Source organism: Pinus tabuliformis, chromosome 8 (genome assembly GCF_031772625.1).
Source record: "Pinus tabuliformis cultivar Carrire ecotype Pingquan chromosome 8, CPIR1, whole genome shotgun sequence".
Lineage (NCBI taxonomy): Eukaryota > Viridiplantae > Streptophyta > Pinopsida > Pinales > Pinaceae > Pinus > Pinus tabuliformis.
The window spans coordinates 1718590623-1718600479 of record NC_142294.1 but is presented as its reverse complement, the minus strand read 5'-3'; the positions used below and the strand labels follow the sequence as shown (position 1 = coordinate 1718600479).

General features: G+C 39.3%; 1 protein-coding gene across 2 annotated transcripts; it reads left to right on the top strand.

Moving 5' to 3' along the window:
• Window positions 1-6612: 6612 nt before the first annotated feature.
• LOC149242926 (Pentatricopeptide repeat (PPR) superfamily protein) lies at window positions 6613-9621 on the top strand. Of its 2 annotated transcripts, none has more exons than XM_089374388.1 (2): window positions 6613-6751; window positions 7000-9621. In XM_089374388.1, the coding sequence occupies exon 2, from the start codon at window positions 7009-7011 to the stop codon at window positions 8869-8871; it is 1863 nt and encodes a 620-aa protein (XP_089230514.1). In that variant the 5' UTR covers window positions 6613-6751; window positions 7000-7008; the 3' UTR covers window positions 8872-9621. The 2 variants fall into 2 exon arrangements, with proteins under 2 accessions (XP_089230514.1, XP_089230513.1); XM_089374387.1 differs by having other exon boundaries at window positions 6632-6751; window positions 6859-9621.
• The last annotated feature ends 236 nt before the right edge of the window (window positions 9622-9857 follow it).

Genomic DNA, 9857 nt, shown 5'->3' with positions numbered 1-9857 from the left:
GCCTGATCAATGAGTACAAAGTCAAAACGAACAAATTTTCATGGAGAAATTAGCAGCACTGGAAGCATGGAAGAAAGTTCAGGCACAAAACGAACAACTTGTAGCCATAGTAGCTGAGGCATACAGAACAGTCCCTGAACTGCATATCTCGAAGGAAGTGCTATTGGAGGTGAAGATCAGGAAGTTGGTTGCAAGTGTGCGCAATGCGAAGACGGAAGTGGCCAAGGTTTAGTTTGAACTAAACCTGAAAATTACAGAGCTAGATTTGAAGTCACGGCCTTCAACTTCGCCAAAGGTCAGAGAACAATGTGAAGTAGCTGTAAAGGATGGAGTCGCAGCAGTGGATGTTGTGGTGGTGGATTGCACCACGCTTTTCAAGAAATCCATAGAGGTAGTCACAACGCACCAGGAAGATCCTAACCTACAAAGGATAAACACAGAAGCCCGTGAATTGCAGCAACGGTATGATGAAGTGAGAGTGAAGGCGTGCACCGTCGTTGTAGCACAACGATTGGCCAAGTTGCATGAGGCGAAATAGTTGTTTGAATAGGTGGAAGCAGTGCAGAAGAAAGAGGTGGTCCTCAAGGCCAGATTGGGGCCTTGGCTGGATGAGGCCCATGTTATCTCCACCACCATTGAGGAGAAGTTTGCAAGCCTATAGAGAACACAACACAAGATCAAGGCAGATAGTGTCGGACCAACAACAAAGCAGCTGGTCGAGCAGATCAAATAGGCAGCCACGCAGAGCGTGGCTGCGGTAGCCATGGTGCAAGTAGAGTTGGAAGGTCTCTGTAGTAAGATCTCCGCGCCAGCAGAGTGACTCAAGGGCGAGTCACAATATTTGTGTTGGGGGCCTGTTGGGACAAGGTCCCCTAGGGTCAATTTTGGGGCAAAAGCCCAAGTTTTGGGGTAAAAGCCCAAGTTTTGGGGCAAAAAACCCAAGTTTTGTTGTAAAAAATGTAAAGTCTCCATAATTTGTGGTCACAGAGCACGTAGATAGTAAAATGTCATAAAGGGTTTTACCCTTCTTTTATGTAAGTTGTGTCGGATTTTATAGATCTACCCATGGTTTGTGGACCATGGGATTGTATAAGTAAGAGAGTCTTAGAGAGTCTAAGGGATAATAATGACAAGATAGGAGGATGAAGACAAATGTAATGGGTCAGTAAAAGGAAGAGTGAAGAAGTCTTAGAGTAGAAGAGAGGCTCTGCAGCTGTGTGCGCAAAGGCCTAGAGTAGAGTTCATAGCTGAGTGCGAGGCCCCCCACAACTGAGTGTGTAGGGAAGTCTTGATTCCATAAGCAGATCTAAAGTATTAATAAAGAGATTATTCTAGAAAATCCTATGTTTGTCTATTTATTTCTGTTATGATTGAATGTGCTTTTATGCTAAAATGAATGATGAGTTTATGAAATAATACTATATTGATGCGTGACTTTACATGAATTATATTATTATATGAACGCAAGTAATAGTAATTGTTTACACGAAGAATATCTTATTGTATGCAAAAGTTATTAAACACTTAAGCTGATCTGGATGAATACAGAATTAGGAGTAATCACAAAGGTGCGTAAGTGGTTGATTCTCCTGTTGAGGGTCCACAAAAGATAGTCATAGACCTTCGCGAAGGTCTAGAGGTTGATAAAAGGAAGTTATATCGATAAGCCTTAAGGGCTTATCGATCTGCGTGAAGGAAGGTTTAGGGCATAAAATGACATTACACTAATCTCTAGGTGTGGAAACTTGGTTCCAACATCCCCCCATACTGCTTCAGGTGAGACTTCAATCCGCGCTCCACGGGTTGATGCCAAAAGGGCCAGTAGTGTAGGGATTTTTTTGGAAAAACTTAACTCTAAACCTAGGTCAGGACCCACTAAGCCAACAAGTTCTTTAAGACAATTCAAACGACAAAAAGAACCTACTTAGAATAGGCAATTGAACAAGGAAGATCCAATTAACAAAAAGCTAGAAGAAGAAGCCTCTATCATAAGTCAACATACCAAGGTATGAAATAAAAAGGAAAAGTGTCAAGTGAAATTCTAGAAGAATATGATCATTGTTACATAAACAGTGGATGTTATCATCATATGACTAGAGATAAGAGCATATTTATATCTAATAATATGATCACTGGTACATAGACAGTGGATGTTATCATCATATGACTAGAGATAAGAGCAAATTTATCTCTAAGAATATGATCAATGGTACATAGACAGTGGATGTTATCATCATATGATTGGAGATAAGAGCAAAGTTATCTCTTTAAATAAAACCAAAGGTGGCAATGTTATTCTTGGAAACAATGTACCATCCAAGGTGATAGAAAAAGGTAGAGCCAATCTTGATGTCAAAAATGTTAATGTTGCCAATTTCTTATTGGTTAAAGGTTTAAATCACAACATCCTGAGTCTAGGTCAAATGATTGATAAAGGACATGTAGTAATATTCACTTTAAGAGGATGCAAGATTATAGAAGAAGATATTGGAAAGTTAATAGCAAAAGGAATCATAACTCTAAATAAGGTATATGTGTTGAAGAGAAGTAAAGGAAGAAATAAGAAGGAAATATATTCATCTATATTGAATAAAGGAAGAAAGGTGATGATTCTAATCAAAACCAAAATTAAAAGACCAAGATTAAAACAATTTTTAATTAAAGAAAAAACCAACGAGCCATGACCCTCTTTTATAGACATTTTTGGGCACTGCAACCCCAATCAAACCTGTCCATAAACCAAGGGCTCCTAAGTCCCTAAAAATGTTGCTTCACACCCTAAAAGAACAAGGTCAGCTGATTACATCATCTCCCAGAAGTTCTCCACAGAAAACTGCTCAGAACTGGTCATAGCTGGACCATACAGACTGCCCAGTGCAGAAGGTGCGATGCATCCTAGTTGCTCAGTGTAAAGGGTTTGATGCATACTGGAAAGCCCTTCTGTAGGGTGCGATGGGCAAGAGTGGACAAATGGCAGAGACAATTTTCAAGGTGGATCGTCATGGAATCTTCCAAAAACTTCTCCTGTGACATTTGCCTCTTTGAATTCGCCCAAGGATGAGTAAGAGATCATCAATCTCCAAGTGGAATCAAGAACTATCAGAGAGAGGACACTAATCAAAATCCCAGAAGCTGACTCAACCCCCTGCAAATCTATATATGGATCCCTCATCCCAGAGATCCAGGGGCTGGAATTTTGTATCTTGTAAGGAAGTGTTGCTGGTTTCTTGGTGGAATATCATAGTGTTGGGTGATCTAAGCTTTTCATGAGGTGAATAAGGGCTTTCATGCTAAGAGGATGACTTTGGGTCAGAACAATTGGTTGTAATCCTCTTTGCTATTCTTGATATTAATAAAGCTATTCAAGTTTTCCTCCACATTCTTGTATGTTTGATGATATATGCATTTGTGTGGTCAATATATATTTGGTCCTATATTGTTTATGATTGTAGATCTCTATTCTTCGATAGTATTATGCTGCTTTGATTCCACGGGTGATCTTTGAAGCTATGTAGAGGAGGGAGAAGCGGCAATGATCTGTCAGAAGGGAGAGGAACCAAGCGCAGGACTGAGGTTGGTGCCCTTCGTTCCCCTCTTATCTACTTCTCATAAAGGAAAACGAAAGTAGTTTTAGTTTGTTTGTTTCTAAGATAGCTACCAGTGTTAGTGGGACTAGTAGCTCTGAGTGGACACTAGATTTCCCGATAACACTCTCGCTAGCCCAACCACATAATATAATAAAACATTACATTAACATTGGGGTGGGCGGGCCACCTTTGATGGACCCAACCCATGACCCCACCATACCATATATATTAATGCAAACCATGGGCAGCAGGCTTTGAACCCGCTCAGTCGGAATGGCCGGCGCACCACTCAGGCACTCACATCAATACAACAAAAAAACCGCGTGGTATATATATATATATATATATATATATATATATATATATATATATATATATATATATGTAACAATCACACCACCAAAATTTAAACTCACACCAACCAAACTCTGCCAATATTTAATCAACGACATACCAAAAATTAACGTGCCAATTTTGGAGGGGTCGAGATTTGACCCCCCGACCTCTGCCATCCTAAATGCCCCTACCACCATTGGGCCATGGGGCTCCACTTTGATATCTCCGCCCACAAACGCCACATAAACTTGACAATCATTTGCACTAGGAGAACGGAGGTGTGGAATGGAGAACATAACCACATTTTGCGCTCATTGCAAAACCATGAGTAATGAAACTAGGAGCAGAACCCTGACACAGATGCTGACGTAGAACACTGACATGCTTTTCGAGACAATTTTTTAATTGCAGGTAGAACCATGAGCGTGGAGCAGAGGTAGGCAGAACCATGATTGAGCCAAACTTTCAGGAGGGCGAAATTTTTCTAGTGTCCAAATTGGACAAACTTTATGTCGATCCTATGCCTCTCGACGACATGAACCTGATGGCACAGAAAAAATTTTGATCTGAGCAACAGATCTTTAGATGACTCGGAGGAGGGAATCTTTGAGGAATCTAGAGGGAATCTAAAAGATTCCTGTAGCCTCATATTTTCTCTTTGTCAGAATTCAAAAATTTGACAGTCGATTTTACACTATTCGATGCCACAAATCTAATGGTATAATCATATTTTTGATTTGATCATTCCATTTTTCGGCCACTTTTCAAAGTGGAGTGCAGATGTCAGCATTCAATGTGTGAGCAATCATTTCCATGATATTTGACACCATGAGATTGATGGTACAACCAGATCCAACAGTTTATCACCCTCTTCTTTAGATAACTCCTTGATGTGAGGTATATGCAATGTGATCATGTACTTCTTTTCTCTTTGCTTGAGATGCATTATGCTGTATAGATCCATGTTTGATGTTTGATGCAGGATGTTGTTTTGTTCTTGATGTGAAATGTACTCATTGTCATGTTTTGATTGAGATCCCTTTATCGCCATGTTGACGGGATACTCATGTGTTGCCATGTATATTTCAATTGAGATCCCTTTGATGTCATGTTGGCAGGATGCTCATTATTATCATACGTGAAATTATGTCATGCTGATAGGAGTCCTTTTGTGAATGAGATTTCCAGCAACAGAATATCTCGTGGAGCCACTCCTGCGTGAGGGAATATTCCTTACATGACAAAGAAAACACATGCATGTACATCATCACTCTTACCAACACTTAATGTAGTGGTCTACACCATTTTGACACCGGGGCCCAAAGACGTAGTCCCTCCTGGACAAACTCTGTTATTAATGTCTTGTGTTTTATGTTGCTGATTCTTGTCATGTTCCCTCCTCTTTACAACATGCATATATGTTCCTTTATGCTCTTTTAAATGCAATTCTAACAACATCACTGAAGTAAAAGATCTTGGTTAAATCCGGGAGTTGGGTCAACTCGAATCACACATATATAGTGCTTATGAGATTCAACAGATTCCAAACTAGGAGAATATTGTTGAGAAAATCTCTCAACAAAACTCCAACAACCAATAAACCTAATCTACGAATGTAAGCATTAATTATAAGTATTTTTCCATGTTTTTTTCCAAAAAAAAGATTAGGCAATTTCCATTTTTTTCTAAAAATTATTTGCCCATATTTTATACTATAAAATTGTTTTACCTAAAAATTCTCCAAAATTTTATTGGGATCATATAAAATCATTAGAAATTTGAACATTTTTACAAAAATATAGCAAAGTAGTCCATAGTTTTCATATTAGTCACTGGAAAGATTCACCAAGGTTTCTAAACTTTAAGAAAAAATTTCATCCTTAAATTTTCTCCGATAATATAGATTCTCGTGTATGAGATTAAGGTTAGATGCCACTAGAAAGGACATGACTCCACTGGAGGTAGCCTTAGTCACAACCATAAGGGATACTAACTTGTGGATGTTATCTAGGATTAAATTTCCTTTTGATGGAATAAGACCCAAAATTGCTTTTGATTAGCTAAGATGTCATATTCCCTAGACGTAAGGAAACAAGTCAATAACCCAAGACCTAAAGGCATTTGATAGGTCAACAACTAAGATCTAAACACATTTGGTAGGATAAAAGTATCCCCCCACTTAGGTGCCCCTAATGATTTATTTCAGTTGAAACGGTTTTCATTCAATAATTATAGAAATTAGTCATGACACATTGACATATAGTAGGCAGTGATGACAATCTTCATTGCTAGTTGGCAACTACTTTTATTTTATTTTTCTTGAAAACAACAAAACCTATCATAATTCAATTTGTCAATTAACAATAAAGACAACCATCCATTATTTGTTGTTCTTGATGAACAAGTTACCTTATCAATATTATCAAAAGAAAAGATATCACCTAAAATTCCTTACATTAATCATCCCCAAGGTAAAAACTTTCACTCCTATTAAAGACGGCTAGGTTTTGGACTATTGAATTCTTTATGACTTCTTAACAAATGAAACTAATTTTACTTGAAAGACAATTTCATATTTCATATTAATTTATATTAAAAGATTAACCATTAAAAAGTTAGGATAGGTTTTGCCTCTTTTACGATTAAAATGACAAAAAAAAGGGCATGGTCAGAAAATGAAAAAGGTCAAAACGCAAATTATTATCCGGGGTTCGTTTAAACCCCTCGTAAACCCTCGAACAGCTGCGGCGGCGCGGCCTCTTTGTACAGAAAAAGAAGTCAATGGATCAAATGACAGATTGACAATACGAGCATAAGGAACGCAGCAGGTACTTTAGTCATATCTTCAGTGAAAACACAATAAATGTAGGTAGTAGAAGCCTGAATAAAAAATGTTCGCATCTTTACTTGGTTTAATGATCAGATACATATACAGATGCATCTGCTTGCCAAAAGGCACAGGGTTCGAACTATCGCTACTACTATTATTTTCAAACAGTTAGCAAAAGCGCAAGAACATGTAGACAGTAATGGTTCTTTTAATGACTTCACCGCGGGTTTCAAGTATGGTTTTCAGGGGATTTTAATGGCGAATGCAGAGCAACACTGTATACAGTTAGACTGCAATGCCAGTGCCTTTGCTTCTATTATGAAGCGATGCGCTAAGATGGAGGCTGTCGCAGAAAGTAAAATTGTTCATACCCACATCATCAAAGCTGGATTGGAGCAGGACAATTTCATCGGCAACAATCTTGTTACCATGTATACTAAATGTGGTAGTTTGATGGATGCGCGTCAAGTGTTTGACAAAATGTCTCAACGAAATGTGATATCGTGGACCGCTTTAATGACCGGATATGCCCAAAGAGGGTATAGTACTGAGGTTCTGGAGCTTTTCTCTCGAATGGAACGCGAAGGTGTGATGCCAGATAACTTTACTTTTGCGACAGTTGTCAAGGCGTGTGCAAGCCTAGCTGCTCTGGATCGCGGAAAACAGGTACATGGTCATTGCCTTGGAGGTGGATTTGAGTTGGATGATGTTGCTAGGAGTGCCCTCGTTGATATGTATGCTAAATGTGATTGTATAGAAGATGCACGCAAAGTGTTTGATAACATTACCCAGAGAAATGCCATTTCATGGACTGCGATGATTGCAGGTTATGCCCGCATTGGTCGGCATGATGATGCATGGATACTGTTTCGCCAAATGCCAAAGCCGGACACTGTGACATGGACTGCAATGATTGTGGGGTATGTGCAGATGGGCAATGATGCCGATGCTTTGAATTTGTTTTACCAGATGCTGAAGGAAGGTGTAAAATTGGATCACTTTGCTTTGTCTAGCGCTCTTGGAGCCTGTGCAGGGTTAGCAGCATTGGAAAATGGCAGGCAGGTTCATGCCGGTGCTGTTGAAGCTGGTTTCGAATCAAGCCTCTTTGTGGGAAACGCTCTTGTTGACATGTATTCTAAATGTGGTATCATAGAGGACGCACTTGAGGTGTTCGACAAAATGCGCATTCGGGATGTTGTTTCGTGGACTGCAATGATTGTAGGATGTGCGCAGCATGGTCGAGGCAAAGTCACCCTCCATTTTTTCGAACAAATGTTAAATGCAGGTTTGAAACCAAACAATATCACGTTTGTAGGGTTGCTTTATGCTTGCAGCCATGCAGGCTTAGTGGATGAAGGTCGTCACTACTTCAATTCCATGAGCTTAGAATATGGCATTACTCCAACAATAGAGCACTATACCTGCATGCTGGACCTCCTTGGTCGTGCTGGATTTCTGGACGAGGCAGAGGAGTTCATCAACAACATGCCAGTCAAACCCGATGCGACTATGTGGGGAGCAATGCTTGGTGCCTGCAGAGTTCATGGAAATATTGATATGGCCCAAAGAACAGCAGAACGCCTTGTGGAGTTGAAACTGGAAGATTCATCAACATTTGTGTTACTATCAAATACCTATGCCGCTGCTGGTAGATGGGACGATGTGGCGAAGGTGAGAAAATTAATGATAGGTAGAGAGCTGAGAAAACAGCCTGGCTGCAGCTGGATTGAGGTCAAAGCCAAGACACATGTCTTTCATGCCGGAGAAATTTCACACCCACAAAAAGAGGAGATCTATGTAATGCTAGAACGGTTAGCTGCAGAGATGAAAGCCGTGGGATATGTGCCCGATACTAATTTTGTGCTGCATGATATCGAAGAGCATAAAAAGGAACACCATCTTAGCTACCACAGTGAGAAGGTTGCTGTGGCATTTGGGCTCATCAGCACATTCCCAGGGACAACTATCCGAGTTGTAAAGAATCTTCGTGTCTGTGGTGATTGCCATACTGCTCTCAAGTTCATCTGTAAGATTGTTGGGAGAGAAATAGTTGTGAGGGATGCGAACCGTTTCCATCATTTCAAAGATGGTCAATGCTCTTGTCAGGATTATTGGTAATTCTAATTGTGGCAGGGAAGAACACTTTCAGTATATCTGCTTGAAATTATTTGACAACAGAGAGTTTAGTGTACTGACTGCAATATTGCCTCTCAATGTTATGAGGAAGATACAACCTTCATCCAAGCCTTTTTATCTATGCGGCAACTCTCTCATACTTACAGCTTCAATGGCTTCGCATCTTGATTGGCTGATTGGATTAGAGAGTTTCAATGGATTATGCCTCAGCGTAGTTAAATACTGCCTTTCAATTGGCTTATCAAGACATTTGACTCTTCATCATTTCCATCAATTTTTAGGTTTCAGCATGCACATACAGACAGAGGAAATGTTTGAAGAATAATTAGTAATCAAATACTGATTGTGCTTAATGGATCTTGAATTTTAACGACCGACCGACCGATAATGCTACGGTATAGAGAATTTCAGTCAGAGGTTGACATCAATATGTAACGAGAACTGAAATGATTCAGAATTGATATGAGTAGAATTCCTAAGAATGCTTTAATGCGGCAGAGAAGCTTGATGATGATCATATAAAATATCTTGACACCATCGATTCTGCATAACAGTGCAACATTGACTAGAGGGGCATTGCTAAGTGGCAAGGCATTTGACTCTGACTGGTAACAATACGTAACAAGAATTAAAATGATTGAGAAGTTACATTAACAGCATTTTTAAGAATCTTAAGAATCCTATAACGCCAAGAGAATTTTGATGGTAATCATGGAAAACATCTTTGCCTGACTTATTTTGTACTAAACGCAACAATGTGATATTAACTAGAAGGACATTATTCTGAATGTTATCCCATGAATCTCTAGACAATCTTTGCCTGACTTATTTTGTACTAGCCGCAACAATGGGATATTAACTAGAAGGACATTATTCTGAATGTTATCCCATGAATCTCTAAACAATCACAAATTTTATATGGCCTTTTGAACGTGTTGACACTGTTAAATTCATGAGGTGATTACATC

Excerpts from the sequence above, each read along its gene's own strand:
- LOC149242926 (XM_089374387.1), top strand. The coding sequence starts at position 6,859 with ATGCATCTGCTTGCCAAAAGGCACAGGGTTCGAACTATCGCTACTACT.